At 34.9% G+C, this 19,935-nt stretch overlaps 2 protein-coding genes across 2 annotated transcripts; both read right to left on the reverse strand.

The window, feature by feature from the left end:
- Positions 1-4,679: 4,679 nt before the first annotated feature.
- LOC141710728 (nuclear transcription factor Y subunit B-7-like) lies at positions 4,680-5,531 on the reverse strand. The gene has a single exon (XM_074513264.1). The coding sequence runs from the start codon at positions 5,464-5,466 to the stop codon at positions 4,792-4,794; it is 675 nt and encodes a 224-aa protein (XP_074369365.1). The 5' UTR covers positions 5,467-5,531; the 3' UTR covers positions 4,680-4,791.
- Positions 5,532-6,807: 1,276 nt separating this feature from the next.
- LOC141710729 (putative methyltransferase PMT24) lies at positions 6,808-11,597 on the reverse strand. The gene is made up of 8 exons (XM_074513265.1): positions 10,368-11,597; positions 10,076-10,225; positions 8,964-9,234; positions 8,771-8,881; positions 8,504-8,678; positions 7,946-8,218; positions 7,561-7,755; positions 6,808-7,470 (listed from the first exon to the last, which is right to left on the reverse strand). Exons 1-8 carry the CDS (start codon positions 11,595-11,597, stop codon positions 7,176-7,178), a joined length of 2,700 nt encoding a protein of 899 aa, XP_074369366.1. The 3' UTR covers positions 6,808-7,175.
- Between the last annotated feature and the right edge of the window lie 8,338 nt (positions 11,598-19,935).

Consider the following 19,935-nt stretch of genomic DNA (forward strand, 5'->3'; position numbering starts at 1 on the left):
ACATGTAACTAAAGCCTAACATGAAAATCAACCGGATAAAAAGCAAATATCGAGAAACAAATTTAATACAAAAATCACACTTACAGATCTACAAAAATAAAAAACCCCAATTCCAATTAAAATTACACAAAAACATGCATGTAACATACATATACATGTATAAAATACACAAAAACACGCATGTAACAAATTAGAGAAGAAACTAACAGAAATAGAGGAGGCGAGAGAGAGAGAGAGAGATAGAGAGAGAGATACACAAAATCAGAGAGAGCGAGAGCGAGAGAGAGAGAGACAGAGAGAGAGAGAGAGAGAGAGAGAGAGATGTAGTACCTTAATGTTGAACCGCAAGCTGATTTGAAACCCCAATTAGAAACCCTAACTCCAATCTGTGACCCGCTTCTCCAAAATGTGACCAGCTTCGCCAAAATGTTACCCCCAATTAGAAACCCTAGCTCGAGAGAGGAATGAAAGAGAATAGCTACTAGGAGAGAGAGAATGAGAGAGAGAGTGAGAGAATGAGGGAGAATGAAATTAGAGGGAGAAGTTAATTTGTCTGAAATTTTAGCGCTTCTCCAAAAAATTTGAGCCCGCCTGAAAAACCCCAGCTAATTTCATCTCTTTTTTTAAAAAAATTAAGTTTTAATTGTCTTTAAATTTTTTATTGATAAAAATTTATCAATTATTAATTAATACAGTTTATAAATTTTTTTTAAAAAAATATTTTATCAATCTTAACTAATATTAATATTTTTGCTTAATTATATTATAAAAATTGATTAATTTTCATGTCAAATAATTATATATATTTAATTGTTTGTAAAATATACTACTTTTTTATCCAATAATACCCTATTGTAACATAAATTGCCACATGTTACTCGTATGTAACACTTTGAAGCTATAGTAACATGTTTTAAAGGCTATGGTAACATCAAAAATACTACGTTGCGGTAGGCTAAGATGAGCATACCTAAGGTAACATAATTTTGTAACATGCATGATTAAACCATTGCGATAGGCCATCTATGGTGTAGTGATAATATTTATTTATATCGTATACTTCGTGTTGTGTCGTGTACTTGAAGGTTATGTTGTGTCGTGTACTTGAAGGTTAAACACAAAACCGACACTAAATCTCGACCGTGTACTTTCGTGTTCGTGTATTTTTGTGTCGTGTACTAAAAATGCAAACACAAACACTAAATTTTCTTGTCGTTTTGTGTCGCGTCTAAAGTTGCCAGGGTCTATTCAAACCTTTAGCAGGGGCTATAACCATCTTGTCATAGAGGATCTATCAGGGACTGCATTGTAATTACATGTACGTGAGCATTGAATCTTTCGATCAACATATTCGCACTCTCATGGACCTACATATTTTTGGAAAAATAATAAATAAATTCTTAGTGTTATCATTTTAAGTTTCAATTTTGAATATGAATTACATAGTTTTTAAAGTATAAGTGCCAGAGTTTCAAAAAAATTATAAATTCTTATAAAAATACGTGTCAAAATAAAAGGATTAATTATCAAGTTGATTACATGTATTAACGTGGTTATTGAACTAAAAACTGTATCGAGTTGGTCATTAAAATCAACAACCTGCACAAACCGTTTATATATATCCCAAACTGTGTATATAATTTAAGCATTTTTATTTTTATATAGAGAAAAATAATGAAGGATGGTCTTGAAAAAAGTATAAAATAATATAATTAAGAGATTATTCTTGATTATAAATAGTCCAAATTGGGACCGTAATTTTTTATTATAATAAGGAGATTATTACTATACTATTTTAAACCCGTGCTATTCACGAATTTTTTTAATATTATATTACTTAAAAAAAATTAATTTCAATTGAATTCTTAAATTTATTCATTTAAAATTTTTAAATGCTATGATTTCATGATAAATGTATTAATACACGTATGTGTTCATGATTTTTTTAATAAAAAATACTTAAAAAAGATAATATTTTTTTATCGTAGTGAACACACAGCCGTTATCCTTTCGAGTACGCACTAGGTAAATTCCAGGGGCTCACGCAATAGCCGCAAATCACATGAACCAATAATGTTCCTGATCAAACGATAAAGTTTTATGATTTTACAAAAAAATAATTATTATATTTTAGTTAAAAGTTAAGTTTTATTTCGGATTAATAGTATATGAATTACGAATTATGCATAGTCTGATATTAATTTTATTTTATGTTTTAACTTGAGGCTCATTATACCCATAAAATTCAACTAATTATTTTTAGTTTGATTTTAAACTTTTTAAACCCGGATCAATATGATAATTTTGTTTTAAGCCGGATAAATAGGATATATGATTTTGTTTACTTAGTTGCATTATATTTTGATTTTGATTTTATTTTATTTGGATCACGTATGTAATATTTTTTTTTATCCTAGATGTATATTATATATTATTTTGTTTTAACCTCATTCAATAGTATAATATTTTTTTAGCCCGATCAATAATACTTTTTATTTTATCTTAACTTGAGGCACATTATACCAACCAAAATTCAACTAATTATATTTAATTTGTTTTAAATTTTATTTTTGCTCGGATCAATAATATAATTTTATTTTAACCCGAATGAAAAGTATAAATTATTTTGTTTTATCTCGAGACTATTATAACGAGTTACAAATTATCTTTTTGTAGTGTAAATACAGATATATATAATATCTAATTAATAAATATTATAATTCTACTTTATAGTTTAATTAAATAATTTTTTTAATAATGAAGTTTATTTAAATAATAATTAAACTGGTTGTTATAGTAAAGACTGTTTTAGAATTTAATTAAATAAAAATTTCTATAATTTAGTAAAATAAGTTGACTTCAATATTAATTAGATAATTACAATAATATAGATCTCAATATGTTTTATAATTTAAATTGGATGGAGAACTTGATTTTAATATTAATTATAATAATATAAAGTAGAATTTAAATTGAAATAGTGTTAGATACGCGAAATTGGGTATAAAAATAGTTTTAAAATAATGTGACATATTCAGATTATTTTGATCGTGAGATTGATATGTATGCGAGAGGTCCATCTTACTAATTTTATTATGACTAATCTTTTATTATGACTAATCGGAACAGCTATGTTGCATTTGGGAACCATTTTGAGATCCAAATTTGGATACCTAGCATTTTGTTTATTATAATTATAAAATATAGTACAGTATAGATAGATAAATAAAATATTATACGAAGGTTCTATGTACTGTCATAACCCATAACCCATGCATGAGTATTTTGTAATTTTTTAGTTGATATCTTAGTTATACTTTTTGAAAGGGATTAACTAACCAACCAAATTATTTCCTAATTATTTCCTAGTTTGCATAGCATAGATAGTCAGTTGTAATTCACCTTTTCCCCTCACATTTTCTGCTTCACTAATATCATATGTTGTCTGGTGTGCAGGGAGATTTCAGATTTATAAAGTTTCAAGCCAAAAACAGGTATTTCCAATAGTAAATTGAAAGAATTATAAAAAATAAAATATTGATAGTGTTTAAATCGGTGAAGCTAGTGAAAAAAATATTTTAATTTTTGATGCTCTTTTAGAATAAAAATTAAAAATAGAGAAAAATGCCCCTAAGTACGTACTTAGGCCAACTCCAAGAGTGGCCTAAAGGTCCAAATTTGGACCAATTTCGATCCAAATTCACCCAATCATCGGTCCAAATTTGGACCGAAATTAAAATAATAGTTTTTAATGTATTTCTTTTAGTTTATTACATAAAGTTTTGATTTCGGGTATTTATAAATGCAATTAACCGATATTAGGATATTATTATCTATTTAAATAATAATTTAAACTAAAAAATATTTAAACGTAAATAAATAAATAAATATCATTGCATTTCTTGAATTCAAATTACGAATACATTCAAACATTAAAATAAAGATTACAACATATAAAACTTAATTTGAAATACAACATAAATGAAATGCGATGAAAACTAAATTATTAATTTAGTCCGACAAATTAAATTGACTTCCTCCAAAACAGTCAAAATATTGCCCGTAACTATGTGTTTACTATTTTTCATATATATTTGAAGTTTAATTAGAATTCTATTATTCATTTATTAATAATTTTAAAATAAAACAAGTAATTAATAATAATAATAAAATATACAGATAATATCTTACATGATACAAAAATAATATATATTTATTATTATAAGACATTAAAATAATTAAATAAATATTTTGAGATTTGGACTGAAATTTAGACCAAACTGTTGGAGTTGGAGAAGGGGAACTCTTGGAGTTGCTCTTAGTGGCTTACCTGAGTACATAATGTATTTTTAATGGGAGAATTGTAATTTTTTTAATAAATTCTGTAATTACAATAATACTCCGTATATTTATATTGAAAAATTATTTGTACTCATCTAAGTTATGTGAATACGTACTTAGGAGTATTAAATTCTTAAAAATATGTGGAATTAAAATTTATTTTGAGCTTATATTTTTTAACTTTTTTCTTTAGTTCATTTATTTATATAAAAAAGTGTACTCCTAAAAATTCAAATTTTTTATGCCCGCATTTATTAGCATAAAGAGGGTGATTTTAGATATGATATGTTGGGGTGAGACTTGCCAAATGTATATATAGTACAATATATATATGTATTATTTGTATAAAAATTACAGGCAAGACAAGTTAATGTACAGATTAATGTAGTTACATACAAAGGGAATCAGCAAAAATAACCCTATTTTTCTTATCCTCAATCTTTTTTTTTTTTACCAATGTCCCAGGGAATCGATGCTTTCTTGTTTAAATTGTGATTGGATTGAGTTTTGGGGAAAAGGTAATGGAAATGTTTGATCATTGGGCAGGAAAGATGGATGAGAAATGAGATTTTGTGGAGAATATACATTACTAGTATAGGGCATTGGTGTTTTATGGTCATGTTGTTGAAGGCGTTGTTGTTCCCCACGTTGGTGCTTAGGAACATTAAGTTTTTCACCTTCTAATTCTCTATACTTGGCAAGGTAATGTTTTAGTGGAGTTACATAATCCTCGAATCCAAGTATGGTTATAGCCCAAATAATATCGTCCCCGTTGATAGTTTTCCGCTTCTCGCGTTGACATTTATCGGATGCCTCTCCGGTGACAAAGCTAATGAATTCGGATACGCATTCTTGAACGGTCTCTTTTGCGTCTTTGGAGATCTTGCCATTAGCCGGAATGCCCTTCTTCATGATCCGTCCAACGTTGGCTATAGGAAGAAACCTATCTTGCTCTTTGTTGGTGGTATTTGAAGCGTTGGTATTGTTGTTGCAATTGCAATTGCAATTGTTGGTGGTGTTGTTACAATAATTTTTTGAACAGGGACTTTCGGGGCTTGCGATACCACTAGGCCCATTTAAATCTTCAATGATTTCTCGTTCATTGTTAATTTGGTGAAATTCCATTTCTTTCTATTTCTCTCTTGGTGAGAGAAAATTGAGAATGATAGTTATAAGATGATACTTGATGTTTATATGAGGGATGTGATGTAATAAAATGGGAACATTAGAGAGCTTAGGAATAGGCAAATTAAGAGGGAGGGAACAAGGGATTTGGGGATTAATGACTTGCACAAATGTTAGACCTTTGGACTCGCTCCTCAGCCCTTGGATTGCAAATAATACAAATGTTCTATCTATACTTTTGTATGCACAATCATTTATCTGACCACCTCGTATCATCACAAGGATTTCAAGTCAAAAAAAGTAATATTGCATATACCATGTAGTCGGCTTGTGTGCTACTTTTTGAGATAATGGTAGTGAGTTTCTTGTGTCGTAATGGTCTAATTTGTATCCGATGCATATAATTTTTTGCTGTGTCATACACAAAAAAAATATGTATTGTATGTCAGTATTTTTAAAAATATATGTTATAGTATTAATGTAATATATAGTACTCATATTTTTAAAGCACTCTCACTGCCCCAAATTTGTCATTAATTTTTTTTTAAATAATGTGGCATGATATTAATCATGTTTCAATTTTATCATGTTAATTGTGAGCATATATGCATGCACTTAAGTCCTATCATATTATCAGAAAATTAATGAATATGCATGCACTTAAGTACTATCTCATTATTAGAAAACTAATGAATTATACAGTTTACACATTAACATTTGGTAACGGTTTTGGAGACTCTATAACATTTTTCGTTATCTTATATTAAGCATTGTTACAATACGCATCATTATACTCCCAAATCCAAATCATTACCGGATGAATTACTTTAGTGCCCGTTTGGTAACTTGGATTTCATTTAAAATTCTACATTTGATCAAATAACATGTTTGGATAAGTTAAAGAATTTGGATTTGGATTTTATTTGAAATTCAAGGCAATCAAATTTTAGTGTAAATATAGGAATTTGAAATGACTAATTCAAATCATGTCATTTGAAATCTTTCATTTAAAATGAAATGTTTGACATTAAATATTTGTGTAAATAATATCAATCATGATTTGTTCTCGCCTTATTAGCCTCCATATATCACAAGTTTATTACCATAATACCATAATAACAAATACACGTAGAGTAAAATGTAGAGTAAATAAGAAGCAAAATAGTTCAGGTCTTTTTTCCAATAAGAAGGAGGGATAGTAAGTGTTGTTTATGAGTTCTATACAAAAGTTCTTACAACTTTGGCGCTTTAAGTTAGAGGTGATCAGGAAGAAAAATTATATAAGCAACAGCTGATTAATATTACATTCAGGAACTGCCTAGTAGTTTATATAGGCATATATGGCAGAATAAAATGTCATTCTTAAACATTTTATGCAAAATGCAGCTAAATCTACACTGCTATTTCTCCTACAACCATCCAAAATGTGGGATTTTCTTCTAATCAAGAATTCCTAATTCGATCCTGTTTGCTCTAAAAATTTCAAATTATACAAGTAATACTACCTACAAATATTCAAGTATAACCAAACTCCCAAAATCCACTGCTTGCGAGTAATAAAACCAAAAAGATGAAGAGTAGATCAGATACTAACGTACCGACCATACCATAATCCATGAGCTAAACCAAATTAATTGCTACGGAAACGGTTTAGATGTGCTGTTTATAGTCACCCGCTAAAATAAACCAACTTATCAGAGGAAGATGGCTTATGTACCATGTGGTATTTTCTTGAGCTCTTCTTTAAGCTTCATTTCACGCGCAATATCTTCTTTATTTGCAATTGCATATGGAAGTGTTATTGCCTCTTTGGGGCGCCAATTTGACTTCTGCACGCACAGCAACCCCTCTGTGTCCTTTAAATAGGTCATTCGGACATCCCATTGCATGGATTTATACTTGGTCTCTAGTTCACTAATGATCTCGACTGTATCCCGCACAATTAGCTTTCCTTCCGGTCTTAAGATACGATCAACCTCTACAACGAGTGCCTCAAAGTTGCATCTGCAGCATTGAAAAAAAGAAGAAGATAAATATGAGTATATTGTGGTCTCATGAAGTCTCTTCAAGTAACTTGTTGGAAAAGATGCATACTTCTTTTTTATCTTGGAGAAGAGATGATCTGCGTGGAGAAGATCGTAAGTTCTGGGGTACGTACTGAATGATTCACACCAGTCGTGATACATTCCAATGAGTCCGCGTTCATATATTAGAGGTAGTGTGTCAGGAGAGTCTATGTTGACCACATTCATGACCCATACTTTCATTTCTCTTAGAGCTGCAGCAAACCTGTAGGTACATCCAAATATCAGATCCTTAAGTTTGAGAGTTAGAGTGTGCTAGATTAAATTTCTACAATTTGTACAGTTAAAATCAGACTTATTGTTTTGCTCCTCTACAACTTGATTTCTAGTTCTTTATAGTGTGCACCTATAATATTTATTGTTTATATATTAACTACAAAAATTGTTTTGCTTACCCTCCATAAATGGCTCTCATGTCCATAACATTCCTCACTGTAGACCAGTCTATACCCATCCCAGTTACATATGACTTGGTAACAACGCGTTTCCAGTGTTCATAGTCTGCCACAAAATCATCAGGTGCAGGTTTTCCATAAACTCCAACCTGTGAACTCAACAACCAGTACGGTGCTTTTTCCATCCTTGCAGGCCACTGTTCTGGCCATTTCGACCCACGTTCTGTTGCACCAGCAGGTATTTTATGCATGCATACTTGCAATGGTACCTTCCTAAACACAGGACACATAAGATTGGAAACAATTAAAAAACTAAAACCCAATTCATTTTCTTTCAAAAGATAAAGAACATATGTGTGGTCAATGAGCAGCAACTGTCAGCTACAAGTGTGTGACCCTCCATCATTTCACATTTTTTTCTGCCAAGTTCATTTTCAACTTTTTGGTATAAATTAAGATAAACTTACAATTTTATTAAGAAAAATTAACATGCCGCTCATATGTTTTCGTCAAACATGACGTAGATAACAAAAAGTAAGATTTTGCTGAAGAGAATACCAGGATGCATTTGGATCATCAGAATCTTTGCATAGGGGTGGCTCTTTTTCCGATCTTGTTTCATAGCACTCATTAGAACTGGTTTTCTGAAATACTGCAATTCCTACTTTATTTAATTTATCGTTATAGATAGAAATGACTTCCCAGCAGATCGCTTTTAGGAGTTTCTTCATAGCTGCCAACAATTCAAAGAAAAATGAACATTTTGAATAGATATCATAACACAATTTTAATAAAAAAAAATTATTAGGTAGAAGCAACTCTTACCTTCCCAAATCTGAACGTCCTCGGGCTCTTTCTCGTAGACAGGAGTAGCAGACCACACGAAGTATCCCCCGGGGCGGAGTAAACGATTCAGCTCCAAAAGAAGCTTACCGCCTGCATCACGTACCAAGCCAAATAAAAACCAAAAAAAGCACAAGCAAAAGGGAAGCACATAATCATCAGGAGTACATGGTACCTTCTGCATGCCATGGAACCCTACAACGTGCACAGTGGATTACGTCAAAGACTTTCCCTGGAAATGGAAGTCTCTTTGTACCCATCACACTTACAAATGCAGGAATTCCCCTTTCAAGTGCAAATTGAACCTGAGCCTGATGTTCATCGTTTGGGGCAAATGACATGGCCAGCGCATTTCTATCAAAAAGAAAACCTCCAAAGCTAGCAACCCCACATCCAACATCCAATATGACTCGTGACCGTTTTCCCCAAGCAATAGCAGGAACAAACTAAAGCAACAGAGGATACATGTGTCTCAAACATATTTTTATGATACTATTGTACACATGTCCGCCGCACCCGAATCCCTATATTTTGATTATTTGCGTAATCATCGAATCTATGTATTCCCACACTATGCACCCACATCCCCGGTCCCGTATCCTTGTTTCTTAGGATGAACTTAATATATGGAGATTCGGGTATGACGGATACAACTTTTATTAAAATATTATAAATGTAAAAATTAGATGTTATGTACCATAGAAGCCATTAACAAAACAAAAAACTTTCTGTGAATTAAATCAAATGCACAACTTAATCATCTACAACTCCAGAATTGATGTTGGAGTTATTATTATTTGTAGAGTCAAGATATACATCAATACTTCTTTTCTTCTCTTTTTGCAAATTAACATCAGCGTGTTTCTCTTATTAGAGTACCCCTCGTACCAAATTTTTTTAGTAAGTTTTGCATAGTGAATAATTAAAGCTGGAATTGTAAGTATCCGATGTGATGGTGTGTTAGGTAACCCAAGCACCCATGAATACCAATATTGAGTAAGCTTTGCAAAATAATTAATTTAAGTTTAAACTGTTTGAGTATCCGACGCGGTGGTATATTTGGTAACCCTAGCCCCCCCTGCTTCCTAGCCACGAAGCAATGGCATAAGCTACTTGTCATGGTACCTTTTTCTTTGAATAGGAGTGCAAGTATCAACATTATTTATGCTGTTCATGATTATACGAAGACTATATAGCTGAAGCTTAAATAAGAATGGTGTGAAACTGCGCTTTTATGAAGAGATGGAAGGGAGGACATATGCAATATGAGAATGTTAAGAAAGTAACCTTCTGTATGGTGTCGATATAAGGAAGAGCCCCTTGCATCATCTGGGTCCCTCCTCCAGGAAATAAAAGGTATTCACCACTAACTTTAACCCAATTTTGGTGTCCCTTATATTCTGCGAGCTGTGTGTAGGGGACATTATGGTACCATATCTATATAACAAAGATCAAGAGTCCGTATAACCTGATTAGAGATGGAGACAAAAGCAAATGATACTGCAAAAACGATCTCAAATTGTCATGGATAACTAAGCACCAATACATAAGAATTCAGGTGTCTCTAAGGCTACTATACCTTTTCCCTGCTCATGGGCCACTGAATTGGACGCTGGTATTTTCCCGGAAGTGAAACTAGGCATGTTGGTGGGTCATCTGGACAGTGTCTCTCCTTATGTTCAAAATGCCCTGTACTTCTAAGTCTCCTTATTGCTTGTAAATTATCAAGGCATGGAATGTAATCTGGCCCAGCTGTAACATTACAAACTTTCCAGTCAGACCCGGTTTCTGGAGCAGGTTCTGAAGATTTACGAGCTTCCTTCTTTGATTCTGCTGCTTGGGTTTTCCACGCCCCGTCCCCACTCATAGTCTCGTTTAAAAGCTCTGATTGAACTGCAGAAGGTAGGAGATCCTTCTTCTCACTAGAAATACCCTCTGGCTTCTCTTCGATTGTATCATCGGTTTTACTTTTATCCTTGTTTTGTGGTGCAGTAAACTTCTCTGATTCGTTTTTTCCTTCATTTGATTTTGATGTAGTTACTTTTGAATCATCTTCAGGGTCCCCTCCATAAGAATAACGTTTCTCATCCACTTGTTTCTGTTCATCCATTTTTGATTTCTTCTCATTAAATTTCGATTCTTGATCATTCGTGTTAGATACCACATCTTCCTTTGTATCTTCCTCATTTCCTGTCTCAGATTTTGGTCCTTTCTCTAAATTAGCATCTTCGTCTCTGCTCTGCTTCACAGGTTTCAGTTTCAGGTTGTCATCAGCGGAACGGTCAGATGTCATATCAGATTGAGAAATATTTCTTTCACTACTGGATACCTTTACATTATCCCCTTTGGTTGCATCCTCCGGTAGAGTACCAGGATTATCCTCAAACTTCTTGGGCTGGCTTTCATTACTCTCACTAACTGTGCTGATCTCACTGACACTCTCACTGCTTCCTCTGCTCATGCTAGTTGTGTCGCTCTGACTGTTTGAATTACTATCTCTGCTTGTGCTCACATCACTCGTATTGCTTTCAGTGTCTGAATCAATATTACTAATCTTGTTTTCACTCTTTAATTCACTCTCACTAGTCTCGTCCTCACTAATGTCATTGCTCTTACTCGTAGCACCATTTTCCTTTATCTGTGTTTCCACCTCATTCTTGACCTCATCAACATTTTGAACAGGGACAATTGATGAGGATGTCATCATCCAAACTCCAACCAAACAAAGGCCGATAAACACCACAAAAACTACTGTTGAACTCGTCGAAGATCTTCTGCCATCAACTCTCGAGTATCTCCCTAACGCCATTTCACTACAGTAATCCTTCAAATTTCTATCCTAAAAAAAGAGCAACTACATAAATTTCTTGAAACGGATAACTAATTCTGACAATATTGACGAAAACAGTGAACTTGGAAAAAGAAAAGTATATCAAAAAATTTATTAGATGCGCATGAAAGGCCTAGACAAGAAGTTCTGCAAATTCAAGCATAAATCAATACAGTTTGAAACAAACTAACCATTAATTTCGATAAACAAAAGCTTGTTCTAGGAGATTAGCTAAAAATACGAAAGTTGTCATAATAAATAACAATAAGATGCATAAAGTTTCAAAGTAAAAATACATTAAACATCATTCACACTCAAGAATAAACAAGGACATACAGTACCTGCATCTGCATGCAAGAAAATTATTATTGTAAAACATGAACGAAAACGAAAATATACCTTAAATTTAGGAGGCAAAACAGTGATGAAGAATCATTCGTTCAAGGTGGACTCTATTTCAAGAAATTATTATTTAGATTTGATCTTTTTATATAATTATAATTACATATACCCTGCAGATCATCATATGCAGATAAATATATATGATATCTGTGAATTGATAATTGTATAGTGTTGTTAATGCTCTCGTCAAGTTATGCGTTTTGATAGCTGTGAATCGGAGGGACACAGAATAGAGAGGAGATAATACAACGAGAAAGCCGTAAAATTTGTGTAGGAAACTAGGAAAGTGCTATTGTTTCTATTTTTGCCCCCCTCTTCTTATGTAATTAGTACAATGATTTAGACAGTGAAGGAGACAATTAGGGTGCTAAACATAATTTACTTTAATGACTATGTTTGAGGTCCTAAAATCGCAGAAAGATTAGGACACAGAGACTGAGGCATGTACTTAACAAATTCATGATTATTCGGATCACTTTGTCAAGTTACGTACTTTATATCATCATCAAGATTTAAACATAAAATCCTAGCTCCTTTTTTTACAATCAGATTGGAAAACAAATAACATAATAAAAAATAATTAACTGATTTGTTTCCTGATCGTTTAACACATAAAATTTAAAAATTCATAATGTTAAAAATGAAATAAAAAACATCCAAAACGATCCAAATTGTATCAATATTCCTGAAAGTAGCAACATCACAATTGACCTTATCACATAATAATCATTGGTAACCCAATCTTCATCGAAAACCACAATCACATAAATGAGGTTAGAGCACGACACCCTAACTATCTACATTTCAGATACTAGCTATACACATACCGAAAGTGTAAACTCGTAAACGATGAACAATCTTTGACTTTGAAAGGTGAGCTCTTAAAATAATCACGTCGTTCCTGATTCGACGATGACTTTCCAGATCCCGAAAAACATCAATAAAAATCATTGTCAATATATTCAATACCCAATAGACCCAAATATAACTAAATAAAGTAATAACAAAACACCCCAAAATTAGAGATAAGACAAACACTCCAAAAGGTGAGACACACAAACACCCAAAAAAAAGAGTTTTATTGGAGGAGAATCTACTGGAAAAAAATGAAAAATAAAAGGGTTGGGGCTTTCCACCAGAATAAAATTGATGAAAGCCCCTCGACTAACTTGAGAAAGGACGAAAAAAAGATGGAGGCCGCTGGGAGAGGGAGATTAGGGTCTTTTGGTGTATGTACTCTAAATATAATATAAAATATTAGTTTAATTTTTAAGTGTTAGACATAATCCTAATTCTTTCTTAGATAAACCAAATCAAACCAAACACATTCAGGTAATCCTGCTTAGAGTAGTGTCTGTGGAGGGTAAGATGTACGCAGATCATGCCCATACTCGGAAGAATAGGGAGGCTGTTTCCGTGAAGACCCCCGGCTTAGTGCACGACAACAGAAATGGTGTGTGGTAAATATAAAAATGAACAAAATTATAAATAATAATACAACAAAAAAGAAGTAAGATTAGTGCATGAACAATGTTGTGCAAGACATGCCTGTACATAACAAGACTAGTCACTCCGACAAACCTAAGAATCAGTTGTATGATAATCTTATTGTATTTTGTAATTGTATTTCTTTAGTCTGTAAAAATGGTAAGAGATTAGACTGGAGGATTTTTCTATGAACAACTATCAAGCTAAGGAATAAATTCTGGAAGAAGATCAATCCTGATCATGCCTCAGAGAGAAGTACAGAAGCTTGGATTTGAATAATGTTATTTTTGGAAAAATGTTCTAAGTCAGATATCTACAAGTCATAGATCAAGGGGTATAGAGATGTATGTCGAGAAGTCAAAAATGACTTGCAGAGAAGTCCAAAGAGATATCGACAAGTCAATTTACTTGTAGAGAAGTCAAGATATCGACAAGTCAAAATGACCATGTAGAGAACTGAAGATATCGATAAGTCAAAAAGACCATGTAGAGAACTGGAGATATCGACAAGTCAAAATCTACTTGTAGAGAACTGGAGATATCGATAAGTCAAAATCTACTTGTAGAGAACTGGAGATATCGACGTGTCAAAAGCCTATGTAGAGAACTAGAGATATCGACAAGTCAATCTACTTGTAGAGAATTGGAGAACTCGACAAGTCATAATACTTATAGAGAAGTAGAGATATTGATAATTCATTTTACATATCGATATGTGACTTCTCTACACAGTAAAATAGATCTCAACAACAGCCTCAAATTTCAGAATGCAGATAACTTGAAAAACCAAGATTATCAATCAACAAACAATTCTATCACTGAATGAAATGTTTACAAATGCAGCTTGAAGAATGCAAGATCAAGGGCCAAGATGAACTGGACAAAGGAGGGTCACAGACATGTTAGCTTGTATAAAGATTTGTTTCACTTAAAGTGGAAATAGACAAATAGACTTTAGAATTTGTGTTAGTCCATTTTAGTGTAGTCTTTGTAACCTGTGCATGTTGTTCTTTAAAATATGTCATGGGTCCTTTGTTTAGAAGGAACAAGACAGATCTAGAAAATCTTGTATTCTCTCAAGAGAAGTAGCTGAGTTCTTATTTTCAAGAACACGGATTTGTAGTACAAAAAAATTTGGTTTAATATAAATCAAGTGAGTTTTTAATAAATTACTTGTGTCTTTACGTTTGGTCTTTTATCATTGCAAATTCGATTCTAGCTGTTAAGTTCCAAAAGCCAAAAACAACTTTCAAATAGTCAAGAAAACAAAGAAAACACATTCACCCCCCTATGTGTTGCAATTCATACCTAACAAAAAATCTGAGCCCATGGTTGTATGCACAGAGAAATACCTGCACTGATGCCTCTCTGAATTTTAGATACTTTATGTTCTCAAACTAAAAGAGCCCATTATTTTAGTCAAAATTGGATGGACCTGATAGGCGTAAAACCAGTAGACATAACCTCATCTACTCTAATTCGTCGTATCCAAACAACCCTATCTAATATCATGTCACCAGTAATATTTAAGGTCTTTATATCCAAACTCAATTGATCAGCCCACATCCTACGCGGTCGACCTCGTTTTTGTTATCCCCCGACCGATAGGCCTTCAACCACTCTAACTGGGGCCGATGCACGTCATCTCTGAACATGTCCATGTTAGTCGCTAAACACGCGCTAATAATACACGCAAGTATACGCGTTCGCAAGTAGTATAGAATCTTTTCTAGTTCATTCCCACAGAGACTGTATTGGTTAACTAATTAATTCACGCACTTAAGCAACAATGTACGGTTATTATTCAATGCTAAGATGATAACAAATTGAGGTTGTTTATAACTAAGAATTAAACTAACAATTATAACTAAGAGAATAAGATTGATTAAATTAATATATATGACAAACATGGTATTCTAACTTCATTAAATACTTCATTCAATAGCCTTATTATTCTCAACCTTAACATGCAATGGTGATGACACTAATCAGATAACACGAAACTGATTAACGCCAACTTTCGTTGCATGAGTACCATACTACCAGACATCCATAAAAGAGATAGAAGCTGAATAAACACCAATTATATTAAGGCCTTATATGTCTATAGAATTTGACAACATAACGGTTTAAACACAAGTTATCTATCTTGATTACACAGGGAAAGTAAGATGGTTAAAATTACCTACGAATCATGCATAACAATATATGAACCTATGCTAGCATGACAAGTTCTGAATCCAAAATTCATTATCGCTTCATTAAGAATTAACACATTATCTTATAAGTTCGCGACGCTCATAAGACGAATACGCACAACCAATACTAGGCTATCAATCAATCACCACATACTAAGGCATCGAAACAATTTAACTAAAGAAATACTTAAATAAATTCGCTAGAACCCCACGATAACGATTAGCCCATAATCGGACTCATCATTCAACGTGGGTTCCGATGAAAGCATGATATAACAAACTGTAGTCTTTATAACGAATAAATAAAACCAAGTACAAAACAAGAGTAAGGTTCACAGGTAAGAAAATTAGCATCCAAATACAACTTAAAATAAAGATTCACAAGTAAAAACAAGATCTTCTTCGTCTTCATTGAATCGTGCTAAAACGGTCTTCTTACGGCTCCTCTTGCGCTCTGGTACGTCTCTCTCATGAAAACATTCTTATTTGAATATATATAGTGTTGGATTTTAATCGCAGCGGGGGCATGGCAAAACACTTTTACACATATAAAATCCGAATATAAGCATATAAATCGTGAATAAAAATTCGATGGATCGAATCTAACCTTTTTAAAATAATTCGGAGACAACGATCATAGATCCTTAGCAGTTGCTCCTCAAGTGTGAAGCACTCCACCGGTATCCACCAAGAAAACGATGTTAAGGAGGAGGAAGGAGGTGGAGAGAATTGGGTTTTTCAAACTTTTTGGGTTTTCAGGTTCGATGGGGTTAGAATAAAATAGGGTCTATAATAGTGTATTTATAGGCAAAATTTTCAGCTGAAATTTTCCCATAAGTAATATTATTATTATCCCATTTATTATTCTTGATAGGGATAAATAAGTCCTGATTTTATAATTAATGGGCTGATAGGCCCAATAAGAAGATGTATGATATTCAGACCAGAAAGGTTAAGCCTGATGGACCAGATCAGGTCTGATGGAATAAAAGAGGCCCAAAAGCCCTGATTATTAATTAATTTCGTAATTAATTAATAAGGGAAAAATCAGCTATTGAGAAGAGTCCTGATAAGGATATAAATCCTTATAGATTATCCTCAAGGGGACCTAAAAGGATAAGGAATCAGTTTCCTACTATCTAGGACTCCAAAGTCCATTCTAATTATGAGACTTGCCCACCAGGTCTCCTATACCAAGTCCAATTCAAGGACTCCCAACATCTATATAAGGGGTCTCACCCCACAAATCAGAACTACGTTTTTTTTGACTTGATCTTTGGCAATCAGCAAGGTACGTAGGCATCTTGTTAAGGCAGATTGAGTCACGAAACACAAGAGCAGTCAAATCGAGCCTTGAAGCTCACGTTCCTTAGTACTAAATACAGCAATTATATATATATTAGTTTTTTATCCATAACATTTGGCGCCGTCTGTGGGAAGACAACAACAACCATGGCGAGAACACGGAGAACAATTGGAGCTATAGAGGAAGGAACACCATCAGAGACAACCCAGGTGATTTCATCAACCGTGGAGGTTCCTCCCCATTCAACTTATGCATCTACTCAGGAGGAAGCCCAGACAGGGGCAACTCAACCCCAGCTACAAGGGACAACTCCCCCGATTTAAGGTACGAATCCTCAAGTTCAACAAATACATATACCTGTGAATTCTCGACCCGTTGGGTATGAATATTCAACTATTGTTACTACTAACCCCCCTTATGGAATGCCCCTTCACCCTGAGGTTGGAGGAAGCGGATATACTGGGCGAAGCGAAGCACGAGGGCGGTCGCCCCCTATATACGAGGTTTGGGTCCTATCCCTGAGGATCGGGAATTTTCTGGTCCATACACTGAGAGGGACTCCGAATCTTCGGATGATGAAGTGGCCCCGAGAAGGAGGCATCCTGGAAAAGAGCCAATGGCCGATGGAAGGCAACGCCCCCAAAGCACCCCAGGGGCGAATCCCCAAGTAGTGCAGGAAAGGATCAGGGCTCATGAGGCTGAAATCCAGAGGCTGAGGCGTGATTTGGAGGCTCACCAGGCCACCAGACCCCACATACCTCCTAGGGGGAGAAATCCTCCTCCTATCATAGACCTGGATGGTCCGGTAAGAAGAAGGGCTGCTGTCCCAAGAACTGATCCAAGCAATCTCCTTCCCCTTGGAGATCCTGATGATCCAACTCCGCCCTTCACAGAAGAGATAATGAATGCCCATATCTCAAGAAAATTCAAGATGCCAACTATCAAAGCCTATGATGGCACGGGAGACCCCGCAAATCATGTTAGGACATTCTCTAATGCACTGCTGCTGCAACCCGTGAATGATGCTATAAAGTGTCGGGCCTTCCCTCAAACCCTGTCGGGTATGGCTCAAAGATGGTATAGTCGCTTGCCCCCAAACTCTATAGGATCGTTCTGGGAGTTAAGTCAGGCTTTCATTAAGCAGTTCATCAGTGGGAGAGTCCATGAGAAAAGTTCAGCATCTCTCATGAGTATTGTGCAAGGAGCAAAGGAATCTTTGAGAGACTACCTGAATCGTTTTACAAAGGAGGCTTTAAAAGTCCCAGACCTTGATGATAAGGTAGCCATGATAGCACTGCAACAAGGAACTAGGGATGAGTTTTTCAAGATGTCCTTGGCCAAACGTCCCCCTGAAAATATGTTGCAGCTCCAGGAGAGGGCAGGGAAGTATATTAAGGTTGAAGAAAGCATGAGGAAGACTGCAGTAAGTAATGATCCCACTGGAGGCAAGAAGCGAAAAACTGATCTGGAGTATATCGCTAAGGACAAGTATCCTAGAACCGAACAAAATCCTGATTCAACCCCCAAGAAGGGAGGACCTGGGCAAAAGTTCACTGAATACGCTAAGCTGAATGCTCCTAGAAGTCAGATTTTGATGGAGATTGAGAAAGACAGAGATATTCGCTGGCCTAAGCCCTTGAAGGCTGATCCTGCCAAGCTAGATAAGAGCAAGTACTGCAGGTTTCACAAAGATGTTGGCCATGACACCGATGAGTGTAGGCAATTGAAAGATGAAATTGAGTTTTTGATTCGAAAAGGAAGATTGAACAAGTATACTGGAGATGGAGGGGACAGAAATAATAATGGAAGGAAGAACTTTGAAGATCGTAGGAGAGACCAAGACGATCAGGGGCGGAATCCCCAACCTAGAGGGCCGGTTATAAATGCAATTTTTGGAGGACCGCGACGCCCTCGAGGGCCAGTGATAAACACGATCTTTGGAGGTCCAACTGCTGCTGGATTGTCCAAAAATTCCAGAAAGGCATATACTAGGGAGGTTATGCATATTGTTGGAGAAGCCCCGAAGAGGGTCAGGATAGAAGTAACATTGGCTTTTGATGATTCCGACCTAGAGGGTGTGAAGTTTCCCCATGACGACCCGCTGGTCATAACACCGATAATAGGAAATAGCCCGGTTAAGAGGGTCCTTGTGGATAATGGTTCTTCTGTGGATATCTTGCTCCACGACACCTTTCTAAGGATGGGGTATAACGACTCCCAGTTGACACCAACCGACAAGCCGATATATGGATTTGCTGGAGTAGAATGTCCTGTGGAAGGGATAATTAAATTGCCAACCACCATAGGTACGGAGCCAAGGCAAGCAACGCAGATGCTGGATTTCGTGGTGGTAAAGGCTAGTTCAACTTATAATGCTATCATGGGGAGAACAGGGATACATGCCTTCAAGGCAGTCCCCTCTTCCTACCATTCAGTCATGAAGTTTCCCACCCGAAACGGGATTGGAGAAGAGAGAGGAGATCAAAAAATGGCTAGAAGCTGTTATGTGGCCTCTTTGAGGGCAGATGGAGTCGGGGGGCAGGTTCTTCCTATTGAAGATATGGATGTTCGAGAAAATGATGAGAATAGAGGAAGGCCAGCAGAAGAATTGGTTTCGGTTCCTTTAGACCCCAAGAATCCTGAGAGGATGACTTTCATTGGAGCCACATTAGAGGAGCCCCTTAGAGGAAAGTTACTGAAATTTTTGCAAGAAAATAGTGATGTGTTTGCATGGTCAGCAGCTGATATGCCAGGCATAGACCCGGAGTTAATTACTCACAAGCTAAACGTGGATCCAAGCCGGAAGACAGTGAAACAAAAGAAAAGAAATTTTGCCCCGGAAAGACAAGAGGCTATAAAACAGGAAGTAGAAAAGCTCTTAGAAGCTGGTTTCATTGAGGAGATCCAATTTCCGGAGTGGCTA

This window comes from Apium graveolens, chromosome 3, assembly GCF_009905375.1.
Source record: "Apium graveolens cultivar Ventura chromosome 3, ASM990537v1, whole genome shotgun sequence".
In the NCBI taxonomy this organism is placed as follows: Eukaryota; Viridiplantae; Streptophyta; class Magnoliopsida; order Apiales; family Apiaceae; genus Apium; species Apium graveolens.

Bases quoted from the DNA above. Each gene is read 5' to 3' on its own strand.
- LOC141710728 (XM_074513264.1), bottom strand. From the start codon at position 5,466: ATGGAATTTCACCAAATTAACAATGAACGAGAAATCATTGAAGATTTA.
- LOC141710729 (XM_074513265.1), bottom strand. From the start codon at position 11,597: ATGGCGTTAGGGAGATACTCGAGAGTTGATGGCAGAAGATCTTCGACG. The intron at 9,235-10,075 runs GTTACTTTCTTA...CTGTTGCTTTAG, and splicing joins ATATCGACACCATACAGAAG to TTTGTTCCTGCTATTGCTTG. The intron at 8,679-8,770 runs GTAAGAGTTGCT...AATTGTTGGCAG, and splicing joins GGACGTTCAGATTTGGGAAG to CTATGAAGAAACTCCTAAAA.